Source organism: Kryptolebias marmoratus, linkage group LG5, assembly GCF_001649575.2.
Source record: "Kryptolebias marmoratus isolate JLee-2015 linkage group LG5, ASM164957v2, whole genome shotgun sequence".
Classification (NCBI taxonomy): Eukaryota; Metazoa; Chordata; class Actinopteri; order Cyprinodontiformes; family Rivulidae; genus Kryptolebias; species Kryptolebias marmoratus.
In genome coordinates this window covers 21,756,467-21,775,525 of record NC_051434.1, presented here as the reverse complement: position 1 = coordinate 21,775,525, position 19,059 = coordinate 21,756,467, and the positions used below count along the sequence as shown (strand labels likewise).

At 38.5% G+C, this 19,059-nt stretch overlaps 1 protein-coding gene across 2 annotated transcripts in view; it reads left to right on the top strand.

The window, feature by feature from the left end:
- trappc9 (trafficking protein particle complex 9) overlaps nt 1–19,059 on the top strand; it is a 336,991-nt gene that overhangs the window by 61,386 nt on the left and 256,546 nt on the right. For both annotated transcript variants that reach the window (XM_017431170.2, XM_017431169.2), the window contains 3 exons: nt 10,350–10,435; nt 18,179–18,305; nt 18,429–18,561. In XM_017431170.2, coding sequence (XP_017286659.1) covers nt 10,350–10,435; nt 18,179–18,305; nt 18,429–18,561 — 346 coding nt within the window. The remainder of the gene's footprint in view (nt 1–10,349; nt 10,436–18,178; nt 18,306–18,428; nt 18,562–19,059) is intronic.

The window sequence follows — 19,059 nt, the reverse complement described above, 5'->3', positions numbered from 1 at the left end:
GCTGGAATCTGAGACCTCCTCCTCTGTTTAATGTTGGTTTGTCTCTTTTGACATAGATGGCTTCCTTTACCCACCATGGCCTGGATGACCGAGAATCTACACCAGCATATGTTCAACAAGTGTTTCTGTAGTGGTGTTAATTAATTACTAATGATTTGGGAAACAGCCTGTTTGATGTTAATTTTACTTTTTACTGTTGTTGGAGGTTCTCATTTCTTTGACCTTGAAAAGTTAGTATTTTTTAGTGACTTTGTAGACTAAAAATGTTCTTTTTCCTCTTAGTCCTTGAACTCCTGCTTAGATAGCTGCCAGACAATAAAAAATGATTTACTTTTTAACTCTTGTTAAGAGACACTAGTTTTAATGCTTTTTTAAAAAATTGAATAAGCTCCTTGGATGAGAAACGAAATGTCTTCAGCTACAGAATAGAAGTCAAACAACTAGAAGTAGTTGTTTTTGTTTTTATCCTTTTTTTTGGATGTATCCTGTCAAGACATGTGTCAGACATTTGGACCTTTGGTCCAAACTTCTGACACAATTAATATCTCATCTCTTGTAGATAGATCTTCATCGGACCTCAGTTTGGAGAAATAGAGATTAATTCTGACCTGACTGACAAGCTAACAGTCTGAATGTGGCCACAATGAAATTGTCATCTTAAAACAGCTCCAACCACCAAAATTTCATTGCAGTTCATGCAAATGCTATTTTATACATCTTTACACCGCCATCAGTTTCTCATTACGTGGTTAGTTATATAGATTTCAGTGGTTATCTATGAGCACAAATAGCAAGCAGCTAGTTGCAACACTTCCTTCAAGAATATCATAACTTTTCTGACAAAATAATTAATGTCTTAATCTGAAAAGGAGAAGAAGGTAAAAAAATGGATGAGTGTATGGATGGGTCAATGGGAAATGTACAGTAAAGGTTTATATAACAGTGTTTGCATGAATCTTGAAGATGGAAGCTGTTTTAAAATGGCAGCCATTTGTCATTTGAACTGAGTGGGCATTTTTGAGGCCTGAGTCTTGATACGACCTGTACAAAAGCAGCAAACCCTTATTGTTTTGTACAAAATGGTCCCTGGCCATGTATCAATTCTACTCATAGGAGGTTAAAGTAATTGAAATGTGGGTTTATCAATAGAGGAGATTTGTTTTTGAGCTCTTCTTCATCATGAAATCACATGCAGTGATTCAGATTGATGTTGAGCCATAAAACAGAAGATTGTTTTCTCTGTAATTGCTTTGAGACTTTATTTTAAGAACTGTCTGCAGCTATCCATCCACTCTGGTGTGGGTGAGAGACCATTTGTTATGGTGCTTAATGGGCGTATAGGGAGATGACTTTTACTTCATCTGTCCTGTGAGTCTTTGGACAGTGACATATATTGTTTTGTCTCTGTACTCCATTAAATTGGATATGAAGTAAAACAATAACTGTGAGCTTAAAATGCGGACTTCAAGTTTAATGGGCACTTAGAGCTGTTTAGATCTGTTGTGACCTTGTAGTAAAGAACTTTGGAAAGCACTTAGCATTGCACCTTGGGTTGATGAGAATCATAGTCGTGTTGGACCAAAAATCTGTCTGGCTAAAACTTTCTCTAATACATGTTGGAGTTGTTTTTGAATTTCAGAAGCACCTACAGCTAACATCAGCTGGTTACACACTGTTTAAAACAACATATGACCATTTTTTCTTAAGGTCTGTCATGAAATCAGACTAAACCTTAACTTTTTCAGGTCATTTAGGATTCCCAAAAAGATGTATATTTACTAAATGCATGAATTATGAGAGATATTTTTTTCATTACTTTCTTAAAAGTCAAGTTTACATACATTAAGATTACTTAATCAACAATTTAAACAACTTGGGTAACCCCGATGACAGTAACATTGCTTTGGAAGCTTTTGATAGGTTATTTGACAACATTTAAGTCAATTGGAGGCACATCTTTGTATGCATTTTAAGTTACACATCAAACAGTTTCTTTTTGTGACATCATGAGAAAATCAGAAGAAATTAGCCAAGATATCATAAAGAGAATGGCCAATCTTCCCAACTCTGGTTCAACCCTGGGTACGGTTTTCAGATGCTTGGAGAAGCCAAAGTAATTTTTTTATACACTGTATAAAATATCTGGTTTCAGCTGTATATGGAAATGTAACAAAGTAAAGAAAGATAAGCATAAAATTAAACAATATTATTGGAAGTTAGGTTAGCTCAGATATTAGCCTTAGCTTGGTTTATCCTTATCACTTTTAGACTTCTTAAGCTAGTTGAGGACCCTTTTATTGCACATGAAAGTAACTTGAAAGACAACTTTGGTTTAACAGGGATTTATTTACATATAAACAAATCACCAAATGAAATACAGAAGAGCAATTCTGGTAAATTTATGACAAAAGGTTGATTGATTGATGGATCATAGAAATGATTTTTAGATACCAAAGTATGAAATCATTATTTTGTTTACAGCATTAAAATGAGATGAGAGAAGATGGAAAGGAACTATTTGATTAAAGAAAAACAAAATAACAAAAAAAAGGATTGTCATACCAATGAGTCTGATTGTTATCAACTTGAGAAAAATGATAAAATTGTTACTAAGGAGGGACCATAGCCACATCAGAAATAAATAGAGTGATCTGACCATTTAAAGAGAACTTTCCCCTGTTTAATGCAGTCTGTGTGGGGTCTGGTAGTGAGTGTTGATGGTTGTTCTTGACATGTCCTGGGTCCTGGGTGGAACTCTTTAGGATGAGTGAGAACCCGCTTGGCCTCAAGCCCGGTCTCCCTGCCTTAGAACAGGTCTTGGGACGGATCTCTGACCCGGAACCTGGAGCTCAACAAATGAAACGGACGGCAGCGGGGACCTACGCAAGGAGCCCGCAGCCGCACAAGTGCCAACTGGTTGGCGATCACGTCTGTGAAGCCCTGCCAGCTGCTGTCTTGTACGAGACGCCTGAGCTATATGATCCAAGGCATCCAGCGCGGCAGAGCCAAAAAGTTCTCCTGGAACCATTGGAAGGGTCCGGAGTGTTCTCCTACAAGGCTCAGTGAGGGGCGACTGCGCCAGCCACACCTGGCGGCGAGCATGAACCTGAGTAGACAGTGTGCGTCCCAGCTCCCTCGTCATAAGAGCAAAAACCTGCAGAGATGCGTCGACCAGGCCTTGGGTGGAATGGTCCAGTAAAAAAGACTCCAGAGAGGAGGACAGGCCCAGCATGAGATGGAAGAGGGACCGGAGGAGGGCCTTCATGTGGGCAAGCCCTGAAGTGAGGTGATCCACCTTTGTGGACAACCTGCTAGTGTCGGTGTGTTTGGCTCACTTAGCCGACACCAAAGGTGCCACCGCAGCAGGCCGCTTCTGGCACGTTGCCTACTACGTTGCTACTAGCAACGAACAAGAAGTAGTGGAAAATACGGAGGTACAATCACACCTGCGCGCAAGAAGAACAAAGGGATTGAGTGCCGGTCATCGTGTGACTATATAGAGTCACGTGGGTCACCGGCAGGTCACAGGTGACTTTGTTGTGATTAGTACTCGACCTGCGTATGCACAGGAATGATCATTCAGTGCTAAGCACTGCCTCTGGCGGTCAGTAGGGATGAAATAGAACTGTAGCTTTGGTTAGTGTGCCTTAAATGTCCCTTAAAGTATCTGAATGTTTTATTAAATCTCATTTAAAAACATACTTTTAATACCTGGCCTTTGACACAGTGTGAAATGTTGACTATGACCTTACTGTACTTTCATTAATTAACTATCTGTGTTTTCTTTCTTATTTTTACTTTTGCATATTTATGTATTTTATCCCTTGTCCTGTACTTGTTTGTTTTATTGTACAGCACTTTAGTTGGCCTTGTTGCTGTTTTTTTTTTTTGTTACTTTCTGTTTATTGAGAGTTTTTCTTTTAAACGAACACATACAAACCAGAACCGAAAAAACAGACTGTCGACAAGAGAAATTACTCACATTCTGACTATGTTAAACATATTACAGGGTGAAAACCGTAAACGGATATCATTTCCATTTTTTTGAGCAGCTTTTAAATAACAGAGGAGAGGGAGACTATACAGAGGGAGATTATTCATCGCTCTCTAGAGATTTAGTCCATTTGCTCCATCTCTTTTTATAAAGGTCCGGTTGCAGTCTCAGCATGAACGTTAACTTTTCCATTTGGTGGGTTTCTTCCACCAGTACCAGCCAGTCCTTTAACGTTGGTGGATCAGGTTGAAGCCATTTCCGAGTAATCAGTTTCTTGCCTGTAGCACTGAAGATTTTTAATAAATATTTGTCATTCACGTTTAGGCCTTCAGGAACAGCTCCGAGTAACAGTAACATAATGGGTTGTTGGAATTTAAGACCCAAAATTGACTCAATCTTCCCCAGAACATCCTTCCAATAAGTCTTTATCTTAATGCAAGACCAGAAAATATGGGAGTGATTTGCCTCTGTGACCCCGCACCCCCTCCAGCATTTAGATGCATCAGGGTTTCTATAAGGCTGCTGCTTTGGTGTTCTAAAGAAACGTAACAAATTTTTCCAACTGAATTCACGCCAATGGTTTGAGGAGGATGTTGTAGCAGCGGATTCACACATGTTGTCCCACTGCTTTTGTGATATTTCAATGTTCAACTCTTTCTCCCATCTTTTCCTAACATAGTCTGTTGAATTTCCTTTGGATCTCAACAATCCCTGATAAAGTTTGGAAATAGTAATCTTGCCAGGCTTGGAGTAAGTCTGTGAAACCAACTGAATTAACTCGTTAGACTCTGCGGTACAGGCTTTCAGAATGTTTGCTGAAATATATTGTCTAAGTTGTAAGTATCTAAAAAAATCCCCTTTTTCTAAATCGTGTTTTTGTTGAAGTATTTGAAAGCTTGGCAGTGACTTTTTGTCCAGTATTCCGCAATATGCAGTTATTCCTTTCTGTGACCAGGTTCTAAAGCTGGAGTCCAATTGGTTGGGGGTGAAATCAGAGTCGAAAGCGGCCCATCTGAGAACTCGTATCTGTCTACCTAGGTTTAATTCCCTGACCACTTCAAACCAGATTGAAAGGGTAAATGACACTAGGGGATCTAATTTTTTTTGGCATGCTGCTGCAAGTTTCTGATCCCCAATCAAAGCTTGTATAGGAATGTTTCCGTATTTGCTTTCTAATTCTTTCCATCTTGCCTCATAATTATGGTCACACCACTGAACCACTGTTTTGAGCTGAGCCGCGAGATAATAAGCATGAAGATTTGGGAGTGACAGACCCCCTTTTTCTTTTCTAATTGTTAGAGTACTGTATTTAATTCTGGGTTTCTGTCCCCTCCAAATAAAACGCGATATCATTTTGTCCCACTCACAGAACTGAGAATGGGGGATTTTGATAGGTAAAGAAATAAATAGGTATAATAACCTGGGTAATACTGACATCTTAATGACTTCAATTCTTGAATTAAAGTCGATTATACATTCAGACCATTGTGTGAGGTCTTGTTTAATTCTAGCATTCACAGTTACAAAGTTTTTTTTGTACAGGTCATTCGGGAGGTAAGTCAGCCATACACCCAAGTATTTGAGTGCTTTCTTAGACCAATCAATAGGAACTTTATCTTTGATCTCTACTGATGGGTAATAATTAAAACTCATAATCTGTGTTTTGTCCATATTTAGTTTGTAACCTGAATAGGTGCCAAATGTGTCTAGTAACTTTAAAATGGCCGGGATGGATTGCTCCGGACTCGAGAGATATAAAAGAATATCATCAGCATATAGTGCTATTTTTGCTGTTTTTAAGTGCATTATAAATAAAGTAGTATGGTAGCTGGCTCTGATCCTCAGATGGAGGAAAGCGCTCATGTGTCTCTGTGCTCGAAGTTCAGTGCAGCATACTTGAGCAACTAGCTGTTTGTTGGTTTGCTGTAGCTCAGACTTTTGTGAGAAGGTTGACAGTTGTTGTTGTTGTTGCACTTGCAGGAGATAAGAAGTGAACTCATTCAGTTCTGTTGCAGTCAAGGTTAGTCAACAAGCCTCTGCTGACTTTTAGGTTGCAAAAAGGTTGATTGTCCAATGGTTTCTTCTGTTGAAATCCAAAATGGAGAACTCTCAATAGGATCCTCTTCATTCTGGCTTGACACATACATGGATGTCCTCCTTGATATACAAACTTAACATCTAATCTAATGAAAGACTTCATAGCATTTATCTCACCCGCTGTTATCAGGGAACACAACATCACAGGTTTTGATCATTTCTGGAACAAAAGTAATGTTATAATCATAAAAAGGTCTGTGTGAAATATGTATTTAAACTTAAGGGAAATTAAAAATGTTAACATTTCTTTCAACACTTCAAAAAGTTTTATTATTTTAAAAAGTCTTGGTAGTTGGAAAAAGATTTAAAGAGACTAAAGAGAGTGCAATCTTCCGCAGTTCAGTTAATTTAAGTTTTTTTATATAGCACCAATTCACAATAAAGGTTTTTGCAGGGACTAACCAGAAGAGAGGAAGCAAGTCAAAATCAAACAGTCCAATCCAGTTCATTTCAATGCTGTTTAATTCTGTCCAGTTATAATTCAGTACAGTCCAATTTAGATTCAAATCCAGTTGCATTTGAATTTATTCTAATTATTATCCACTACCGAAACTTGGCTCAAGTTGTATAAACAACAAAAGCGCTATGGACAACGTTGGCTCTGTGTTGTTGCTATTTCTTAAACTTATGGGCATTCTCCTGAGACTTCAGGAAGAGAGGCGCAGTGGAAGAAATGCTCTGGATGCCCCGATTGTTGCACAGAGTAGGACAGCTGTTATCTGCCGGAGATTTCAGGCTTTACAGACCCTTCAGCTGGGGGAGAGACGGCATAAACATTGCAGGGTAAGCTAACACTGTTGTTTATATTCCTGTCGTTTGCTATTTATGCTTGCATCTGGTCACACCCCTGACCAATGAGTGAACAGGACCTAAGCTTGCGCCACCTATGAAGCAGGGCCCGGCTGGCCCTACTCCGAAGCAGGGACCAAAGAAGCAGGGCCAACCTCGAAAAAATGCAGATGTAAACGCATGCAAAGCAAGCCGAGTAGAGTGGAGCCAGGACCTTCAGAGCCTGTGTAAAAGGGGCATTTGAGACCACCACCCTGAGGATCCAAGGGGCAGTGCGCAAGTGAATGGAAGTGGAAGAAATAAGCAGGGCCAGAATTAATAAGTTCGTCCATCTGTCTCATCCAGCATTGGTTACAGCCATTCACCCTGATGCTAATTTAAAGAGTATCGTCCAATGACACACACGTCCAAACCTAAAAGACCTTCAACTGCAGAGAAAGGACAAGCTACCCTCCAACTCAAATTCTGCTCAGGAATGGTACTTCAGGAACAAAAAAGTGCTTAAGTAGGCACCACTCAACAATCTGCAGAGAATCTGATGCCAGTCTTTCAGTGCTGCACACCAGAGGAAACCATCCCATCTATCTGTCCATGGTTTGCCTGCTTGTCTGTCCTCTGTCGGCTCGAAGTCAAATTAAGTCAGCATGGCCATGACAGCTTAGTCATAGTTGACCTTAGCCAACACAAACAGGGCTACGACCAAGTCAGTCATACAAATATTGAGCCAAAATGTGTGGTGCTAGCTGAGAGCCATTCACAGCATGTACTTCCAGCGCTAATAGATTAATCAAGATCTTGCAACATCCTGTCTGATCGCTCATAAAGTTATTTTGAGATTTGACCAAAATAACTATAACTGCATTATTTTTCAATGGTGGAAGATCTCAGGACAATCTTAGTCTAAAACTCTGGCATGAAGGGCGGCAGGGAATATGCATTCCTTCAAAGAGTTATTTTTGATCTTTGACTGTTCTAACTCAATAGCTCTGCTTGTTGATCTATTGTTTGACCAGACCACCTGTGTTGCACCTGTTTTTATCGTGAGACCATTAACTTATTATTGATGTTTAGTTTGTTAAGCTTCCCCCATTTCTTTAGCCTCCACACAGATGGCTGCTGTACTAACATGAAAGTTTGTGATGGTAACTAATGCTCTTTGGAGTTTCTGCATTTTATATGCATGAATTTTCTTTCATTACCTGTGCAGAATGTGTAAATATTATTCAGCAGTAAATACAAATACTGCTGATAGTATTATAGAGTATTTCTCTGTAGGGTGCCATTACACTAGTAAATACCCTCAGTTCTTTCGCTTCCCTTTAAATGATTTTTACAGTGTGTACGAGACAGTCTCACAAAACAATTTATTTTTTTAAGGAATCAAATACAAACAGATGGTATGTTAAAGCTTTCTATAAATCTTTATAGGATGAAGTATCAAAAAGCTGAAGCCTTGGGAGATCAATTCTAAATATTAATAGACACTTGAAGAATTAAGATTGAAGTAGCACAAATATAATATGAAAAAAAAAACGTTTTTCTTTTTTCTGTGGTGTATTTCACACTTAATTGGCTGGCTATTAGAGCATGCCTGTGAGGCTGACCTGGGGTAGTATGGAGCTTTCCTGACAGTCATATTATAGATATCTTTCTTTGGACTTGTTTAATTTCCCCAGGGTCATGGCTGCAGTTTGCCATCCATAAATCCTTTTTCCTGCCAGGGTCCAAGGTGGGATTTTCAAGCCCTCTTTGCAAGTCTGATTACAGCAATAGACTGTCCAAATGTACTAAAATGTGGAATGTTTAAAACTGAAGATGAGGCTACAGTAGGACTTAAATAGGTTCTCAGTGTCACAAAACGTTTCAACACGTTCAGGAACAGTGAGCATGAAAGTGCCAAACAATACTTGCCTTGTTTCACAAGTGAGATTATTTTTCTCAAGATAAATGCAGCTTTTCTGTAAACACAGAAAGCACAATTGAATACAAAGCTTTCATCCTAAGCTGGTTTACTTTGGAGTATATTTAATTAATCCCTAAAGTAATTTCAGCTCATCATCTCTGCTAGTGTTTCATCACAGCGGTAACATTAATTTTATCTTGGAAAACTAACAATGACTCATTAAAATTTCTGCTTACATTGTAAAAGCTTCGTGTGAACTTAAATGATTGTGACTTTTTAGTTTTTATGTTTGCAGAAAAGACCCACAGGATGTTTAAACCAACATGACTCAGTTTATTCCCAGTTTTAATGCGATGGTCAATGCAGTAAAATTTACCACTACTGACATGATTAAACCTTAACAAAATAGCAAAATGAATTTTTTTATGAGTGGTCCTGTGCATAAAACAAGTCTGTAAAGACAGGCGCTTGTTGAGTGCGGTCCCTAATATGTAATAGTCTGCTGATAGTTTAGTTACAGCAAGGTGTAGTGTTAAACTTCAATTTAAAGACTTACTCCATTGACTATTACAGGAAGAGTAAGAATAGACTCAGGAGTGTAGCAAGGACAGCAAAAGAGAGCTGACCACTAAAGTCACAGTCACAGTGTCCATATTAATGGTGCTGGTTGGGTCTATTAGAATCCAAATGTACTTAATTAGCCTAAACGTGCACTGATGGCAAATCAACAAAACAACTGCATCTATTAAGTATAATTTCTCTAAAACAAGTCATCTGAAGGTACTCTATATCTAAACTCCCCTCTCATACTGGATAACAATCCCACTATTTTTAAAAATAGTCACAACATTGGCATGAGACCAGCGTGACCAGTCCTGCTAATTCTCAACAACCAAACTATGTTGGTGTGCGGGCCCCATGTTGTACAAAGGCTGCCACAGCGATGATAAACCTTTATGACCTTGCTGTGTAGGTTTTGTGCATGCTCAAGACATATCATGCTCTGTTACGCTTAATGAGGAGCCAACTGCATTCTTCATATCCTGAAAATCCTGCCAAGACCTTGCAAAGACCATCTATGTTCTAGCTGATTGTTTTCTTTTTTGTTTATTCATTTATTTTATTTTACACTTTAGTGAGGTCATCGTCCATTTTTACCACGCCTAAAATCAAGTAGGATCATTTTAATCCTAATCAAATATTCATAATGTACCAAGCTATACTACCCACAGTTCCTTTATTAAAACAAAGTTTTTCTTGTTTTCAGGGGACATTATTTCGTAGAAACAAAATGTATCTATAAAAAGGCACATAATTATATTTTAGGTTTAGGTCATAAAACAAACAAGAATGACAAAAAATGTGTGATCTTTTTTTTTAAAACAGTAGCTGTTACACATTTAGAGTGAAATATGTGAATGAATGCAGTTTTTAGATTTACATTTTAAACAGCAACTAAACTTTTCTTTAAACAGTTTTTTAATAGTGATCTATATGAGTTTCTTTTGCAGCACTAAAATCTTCCAGCCATGAATAATTTTATATTGTTGTTGTTTTCTTTTTTAGATTTCCAGTGGGTTCAAGGAGATGTTTGTGAAGTGCAGCTGATGGTCTACAACCCGATGCCTTATGAGCTTCGTGTGGAGAATATGGTGGGTAAAATTGATCACACCAAGGCCAAATCCTCTCTTATGATACATTTGGAAGTAAAATAAATAAAATTAATGACCTGCATCTTATATCAGTCTAAATTCCTGCTGTGTGAAATCTAACTACTGTATCTTTTTTATATATATATTTATTTTTAAAATCTTTTCAGTACAAGCTGTCCCTCTGTGCTCAGCTCAGTGCTAATAACACAAGTTGTTGTAGTCATACTTGACTGCCTAATTAATGTACTGTAAAAGCTTTTCTTACAGTTTAGAACGAGAATGATTATATAAGATTGTAAGAACAAATCTCTTTATATTACTGAGAAAACATCCCTGGAAGGCCAACACCATTAACTTTCCTGGTTTGCTCATCATCCCATCAGACAGGTTCTTTTTTGAGGTAAATCCAGCATCATTCAGTCCCATCTTCTTTTCAAGATAAAGTTAGTGAAGATCTGGTAGATTTCTGAGTGTCCAGTTGTGTTTTCTTAAAAGCTTCTAAGCGACAGCAGCAGTTTAAGTTTGGAACATTTCCTTGTTAAAGTACCTCCAGCTGAAGCTTTCACTTCACTGACATCTGTTTCTAATTATTACACTCTGCTACTCTCCTACAACTTATTTTCAGACATATTCATTTACAAGTTGCAAGTTGCACTACTTGGGTTGCATTTGCAAAAAAAAAAAAAATTAATTGCTGTTCTTACTGCTGACTGTTATGTCTGTTTATTTATGCAGCGATGTAGGAAAGTTTTGACATGTAATTGTGGTGCACAATGAAATGCCAAAAGGGCCTAGTTTCAGCTCTTTGATAGCAGTTACACAGAGAAGTGCACACAATGTACTACCTGTTAAAAGTGATGTTGCTTTAATTATCTGGAAAGTAAATTACCATAGAAGTTCTGTAAGCAGAGGCACTTTAGCAGGTGTCTCAGGGCTAATGCCGAATAATCGTGGACACTTCCTGCTGGTTGATTGAGCCTCTCTGTGTCAGCTGATAACAGGACATGCTGACACAAACACAAAATGCGAACAAGCTTCAGTTTAAAACATCTATTAAGCTCAAATAAGTAAAATACTTAAAGATATTATAACGTAAAATTAATTTGTTAAATAAGGAAAGGTGTATTCTGTGTTATTTTGGTCAGAGGTCAAAGCTATGTGTTCTCTCAGTTTTAGCACTTAATTGATGAATATTGCTTTGAATATTCAGTAAAATTACGATTTTCCATGTCGATGTTCCATTTAAAACTTTTGCCATGTGACTTTTCTTTTTTCCTTTGACCATGGACACAAGTTTTTAAACAATCGCAAAAGTTATTCAACCAAAAACCAAGATCAGACTCAAAGCTTATGTTTTTAAAGTGCCAATTGAGAGATCTGATGTTAACCAATGTAAGGGATGTGGAAAAACATGGAAGTAAAGATTCCAGGTTTCTTTTAAAGACAGAACACATGACCACTCTTTATAGAGTCCTTATAGGATCTGGGGTCTGGGGGTGTACAAAGACTTGTGTGGATTTCCTGCTGAAACATGGAGTACACTAAAATCAAGAAAATTATACACACAAAAATGACAACAACAAAAAAATCAGATGAAATCCGCATGAATCCAAGCACATTTCTTTTTTTTTACATCCCAATTAGCATAAACCTAAGCACACATAAGACACCTCTCTTAACACACTTTCATTTAAATTTAGAAATACTGTAGGTGCAAATATGTGTGGTTCTTCTCTATGTACACTCAAAAAATCAGGTTTATATGTGGAAAAAGGAAGAACTTCATGGAATGTGAGTTGGCAGTCCTCCTGAATAGGGTAGAGGTGTCATTGTGTTTGACATGCTGTCCTCTGGCATTAATCCCAAGTGCAAGAGGAGTGACAGCGGGTGTGAAGCTGTCAATTTTGTCAAATACACCAGAGGTGTGGCTGAGGCATTTTAAATTTTACACATTTGTTTCGTAAACACAAATGCACTCATGAGCTTTGGAGAAAGCCAGAAAGGCTCGGTGTGCAACCGGGGGGCTTCTTAACAGAGATGTCACCCATCCTGTGCCACGTTGTCTGTTTTAATGTTGTTGTGTTTTTAATGGGGAACTGTTATGCTGCTGACATGGCCAGGATTCCCTTGCAAAAGCTTTTTTGAATCGCCATGGGATTATTTCTGGTATAAATAAAGGTTAAATATAAACAAACAAACAAAAATGTCAGTTTGTAGTCTGTTCCCAACCATGCCATTTATTTGAATAAATTTGTCAGTAGCGGGATAGACAGAGGGAAACCCAGAGCGCAGACTCATCTTTAAAAAGAAACTAATTTAATAAAAATAATTTATAAACAAAAACAAATGGCTGACATGGCAGCAAAAAACAAGATTACAAAATCAAAAGGTAAAGCAAGGCAAGGCATGGCATGAAATGTGGTAGATACAGGCGTGAACTAAAGGAATGACCCAGTGAGGAGTGAAGAACAGAGACCGGCTTTTAAAGACAGAAGGTGACATGGTAATGTGTTGCAGCTAGGGACATGACGAGCGGCAGGTGAGGTGGGCGTGGCAGGCATGACAGGAAAATTACAAGACAGGTAACAAAGGAAAACACATGAAACAAAGAACTAAAAACCCAAAACATTGAAATCCATGACAAAATCATTATTATTATTATTATCATTCATTAGAATGATAATATCCATTGAACCAGGTGCCAAAATAATGGTTAGGTGCATTTGCATCCTGCCTGGCTGACATGCAGCACATTCCATCCCACACAGCTGGCATGGCTTGGCTCAGGGTTGACTGGCACAGTCCAAATTGGTCTGACATATCCCTTTAAAATACCCCTGATGCTAGGAACCCCAGTGTGGTCAATAGCTGTATGTGCGCTAAAACCAGCTCAAGCTCCAAGCATAATTCCAACAGGATTGCCCTTTGAAACCTAAAGTGTCTGATGAACCTGTCCCAGATAATCCTCTCGGATTTGAAAAACGTTCTCTCTTCACACTCCACCATTTGCAACAACAACAACAACAATCCTAATAAAATCCTAAAATGATAAAAAGTATTATGTTCCTGAACACCTGAGATACATGTTCATCATGTGTGTCAGGTAAAAAATAATTTTCACATCATTAACAGATAACCAGCATACCCTTTAAGTGTAGTCAATGGACTGAAAACTGTAGAAATGTGCATCAGTTTTTTTCCTGTTATTTCAGTATTGATACCAGGGATGTGCGGTCAGGGAGGCAGGTGAGGCAGAGCATAAAATGAATATTAATATTTGTTCACTAATTTTCGAACATTTTTATAGTCAAAATCCCTCAAATCGCTGAAATTGCATATTTCCTGTTCAAATACAAGGGTGAAACGCGAGGTGCGGCAGCAACAAGCCTCACCTCACCTCTGAATGCGCAATCCATCACAAACTGCAATTGGCCCGTGCCTGTTGCTGTATTGCTGCATGTCGCCAATATAATGGTTTATATACTCTGATTTTCGAGGGAGGGAGGGAGAGAGGGAGAGAGAGAGAGAGAGAGAGAGAGAGAGAGAGAGAGAGAGAGAGAGAGAGAAAAGAGAGAGAGAGAGAGAGAGAGAGAGAGATGTAAATCTGACTCTAAAGGAGTCAGTGCCTCACTAACCATGAATCTCACCGCATGTCACTGATTGATACATCTGAAGTTTTGCATAGAAAAGAGCGTACGCCATAGCTTTGTACATGTGCACTATTTGTACGTGAGGACCAAGTTTTCTGATGGAGGTTCAGTGACTGTAGGGATCTTTAGGTGGTGTTGTAGACTCATTCATATAGACAGGTAGAGTTACACAAGCTGCTAAGAACTAATCTTTACCTCAGACAAAGTGATTGGTGGTAAACTAAATTAGTTGTGTAAGATATAAATATATAAAGTTGTGCTTTTCATAATGGAAAACAATTCAAACTGTATCTTCATTTATTTACTCAACTTTAGGTCATCGAGGATATCTGCAGTCAAAATAGATTTTAAAAAAATGTATTTGTAAAAGATACTCTGACATTGAGGATATCAAGTAATGATGCATTTTAGGGCTTTTTTTGTCCCATTCTTCCCACAAATACATCTTAAGGTGTCCAACTATATGGGTTCACTCTTGTCCCATTTTTGGTTTCTAAATTCTCCAACTTTCTCTAATAGGAACAGGTCAGGACTGCCATAACTTTGTAATGTGAGGAAAATATGTTATTTTACATTAGCAGTTTCACAAAATAGTTCTGCAAAATGGCAGCAAAGACCAGTTCGCCTTTAGGTTGCATCTGTTCATTTATAAACAATTAATTGAGCCAGCAATGTCCCGCACAGATGTGAGCTTTCAGAAATGAAGGGAGCTTCACAGAACCAAAAGAGGCATGGAATTCTGCTGCGTTGACGTGGAGCACTACACATGGTTCTGTGAAGCTCCCTTCATTTCTGAAAGCTCACATCTGTGCGGGACATTGCTGGCTCAGTTAATTGTTTATAAATGAACAGATGCAACCTAAAGGGACAAGAGTGAACCCATATAGTTGGACACCTTAAGATGTATTTGTGGGAAGAATGGGACAAAAAAAGCCCTAAAATGCATCATTACTTGATATCCTCAATGTCAGAGTATCTTTTACAAATACATTTTTTTAAAATCTATTTTGACTGCAGATATCCTCGATGACCTAAAGTTGAGTAAATAAATGAAGATACAGTTTGAATTGTTTTCCATTATGAAAAGCACAACTTTATATATTTATATCTTACACAACTAATTTAGTTTACCACCAATCACTTTGTCTGAGGTAAAGATTAGTTCTTAAATGCAATAATAGATGTACGCTAACAAATTAAATAAAGATGACCTGATAAAAAGTGAAATTTGGATTAAAGTGTTTGATGTGGAATAAAAGTCAAAGTCAAAGTTATGCTTTATATGTGCATGCTAGCCCAGCCTTTTCTGATTTGGGGTTGCATCTAATTTTAAAATTCCCCTCTGGGTTACATGTGAATCTTGGCCTTAAGTGAAGGAGTTTAGGTGGTTGGGAGTTTTGTTCATGAATGATGGCAGGATATAGTGGGGAATTAACTGACATAACTGGGTGTTTTCTGCAGTATTCAGGGCCTTGCTAACAGAAGTTGAGATGAAAAGTGAAGTTTTTGAAAAACCCTCACCTATGGCTGTGAGATATAGATCATGAGAGAAGGATTGAGATCCTGGATACAAGCGTATGAAATGAGCTATTTCCATAGGATGACCAGGCTCGGTCTCAGTGATAGGTTGAGGATCTCCAGCATCCAGAGAAAAGCTCAGAGTAGAGCCGCTGCTCCTTCGGAGGTCAGCTGAGGCGGTTTGTGCATCTGGTTATAATACAAGTCAAGTCAAATTTATTTATATAGCACTTTTCAGCAACAGGGCGGTTCAAAGTGCTTTACATCATGAAAACACAAAAAATACAAACACACATATATACACTTGAACCCCTGGAAGTTTTCCAGAGACCTTCCACTGGGAAGAGACCTTGTGGCAGACTCAGACCTCACTGAAGAGATTTTATATAGCCTCTGGCTTGGTAACACATTTGGATCCACCAGAAAGAGCTGGAGAGTATTGTTGGTGTGAAGTATAATGTTTTCAGGTTTCCCTGGACCTGTGTCTTCATGACTCCACCATGGACAGATGGGAAACAACAACAGACGGATAAATGGATGGAAGGATGGGTGAATTGTTTCTTTTTTGTGTTTAAGTAACAGGTAATCCATCATCATAGCATCACCTGAGGCAAAGCAAAAGGTTTACTTCACACTGTCAGGAGAATAAAGCCTGAGCACAAGTTCAAACAATGCAATTTTCGTTGCATCCGCTTCAGCCTTATTGTTGGTGAATGTGATGGGGGTAGTTCCGTCTCTTCTACAGAACACATGCATACACCGACACACATACACACAGAAGCATTTGACGCACGTGCGCACACATTAACATTACTACACGCCACCTTTCCCCTCTGCAGGACAACTATAGTTGGATCGCATAATTCACTCATCTTTCCCTCTGGTAGTTGTAGCATGACTAATGGTGCACACTTGGAAACACTCGTAAAATTCTGAAATGCATACATCTACATTTAAGCACACATATTTTCATTCTTACTTACCCGAGGGGCGTCCTCCAGTCGACTTGTGGAGACTGGAGTAAAAATGGGCGTGGTGAATCCACATTACAGATAACGGAAGTCTTCCACCAGCAGATTTTAACTAGTAAAATAAAAGTTTTAAATGAAAAGAAGATGAATGTTGTTGTTCTCAGACATGGATGTATTATATAAAGATTTGGTTATGTGTTAAATTAGAAACTGTGACTAATTGCTTGATTTGATTGTGGCCAGGGTTAAGGGTTTATAAGAAAAGCCTCTGGCTCTGCTGAGAGCAGTTTGTTTTACCTGGTTACAGAGGAGGTAACACTGAGATGCTGATGCCCATGTTGTATATAAATAGTTTTTTTCTTTTCCACTGACACTGCTGTTTGGGGAGGTGTGTAAATAAAATGACCAAACTGCAGATTCCGACATGCCCTCCAGGATCTTTCTTCTCATCTTTTTCTGAGACTTTAACAAGTTTTATGGTGTTCAGACCCACCATGAGTTCTTAGAACAAACCTGTGACAGTGAAGCAAACTAATTAACCTTTTCTATTTAAAATGCAAACACACTGTTTCCGGTTAATGCAGAGACTCGTGCTGTTCAAGAAAAAAAAAGCACATAATGTCCCTATGTGGCACGGAATGTGCTTTAAATCACATACAGGACACCTGAGAGGTTCAGCTCATTGGCACCTTTCTCTCGTGAGGTAGGGTCTGCAGTTAAGGATTGATGCAATCATTACATCACCTCAGTCTGTGCAGGGAACAGCAATACTGTACAGAGCATATCTTTGCAGATTTATTACAGCCAAAAGCATTGGGATTGTTTGGGTATAATTCAGCACACTGTGCATTTCTGTTCCTTACATTTCTAAAGATATTTTTCTAAACTACAAAAGATCTAGAAAGATAAGAAAGCCTGTAACAATTTTAGTATATGGTAGTTTACATATGATAATAAATAGGACACTGTGTCTTCAGTTTCATTAAAAATATTTGACAGAAAATTAAGAAAATCAGCTGATAATAATACAGAATGATTGTTTGTGCTCTTCTATCTAAGTAGCATTTGAGCTGATTTAAATTCAGTTCTCATACTTTAATTTCATTGTGAAAATTACCTTTTGGATCGCTGGCGAGAGCTTTGTGATGCAGAAGAAAACATTGGCTCTGGGACATGCTGCTGTCTGTTTGGGCTGCTGAATTTCGAACTCTTCTGATCCCTCCTTCTCCTGTCTTCTGATCTGTGGGACTTATTTTCAGTCTCCTGTCAGGCATACAATGATTTTCTGAGTTGGAATTGCCGGCAAAGATTTTATCTTCAGAATGAATCGCATGTAGCCATTTGAGAGATACCTCACAGTAAATTGGTGTTGGCAAATCACACAGCTACACTTCACTGTTTTTTGGGGGGTTTTTTTTTCAAAAAGAAAACAAATAGAAGCTGTGTTGGCACGGGCTGCAGAAAGTGTCCAGAAGTTGACAAACCAGATGAGGTTTTGGTTTCAGCGATGATTGGTTTCTGCTCAGCAGTATTATCAGGGAATGTTTGGATGAAAGTTACTCTTGGTTTGTTGCTGAGAATTATCCATCCTATGTTGCTGTCAGGGTTTGCTGACTTCTGGAGTCGAGTTTGAGTCTCTGCCTGCGGCGCTGTCCCTGCCAGCAGAGTCTGGTCTGTACCCTGTCACTCTGGTTGGGGTTCCACGCACAGCTGGCAACATCACCATTAACGGTTAATGCAACTCAGACATTCTTCTTTGACACAGTCATGTTACACATTAATTTTAAACTACGTTTTAAAAGTAACATAGCTCACAGCTCCTGTCTCTGTTGCCTGTTCTCCATTCGATTGCAGGTTATCACACTTCAGTATTTGGTGTGACTAGCGACTGCCTGCTTGAGGATCTGGCTGCTGTGAAGACCAGTGGCTGTTTGGTGGAAGTCATCCCATCTCTTCCTCGTCTCCAGCTCAGCACATCACTTCCACGGTTTGGACCATAATCGATCACTATTCCTGTTGTGGAATTAGTTTTTTCTCCAGCACCCATTGTACCTTTGATCACTATGTTCCCATAGTGGTAATGTCACAAGTTGTTACAGGTCAGATTTAAACTCCGGGACAAAACAGCTGCATCATCACAGATGATGTGTTTATTGGTGAACTGTTGATGAATGATTCCACACAACTATTGACAGAGATTACAGAGAAGAAACATAATGCTCCTGTGACCAGTATAGTGAAGTATAAAGCTGTAGGTGGAGAATGACCCCAACGAACACTAACAGATCATGCAAGATCTGTAAAAGCTTCACCATTAGCTATTACAGTCAACTTTGATTGTTTGTTAGCAACATATCTCCTAAACCACAGGATAATTTTTTTTGTTTTAAAGTTTCAGAAAATAATCATCAAATGTACATCTACGACTCAATAAATTTTATAGTTAACACAAATTAAAATGGTCGTCACAGCTATTTGACATTAG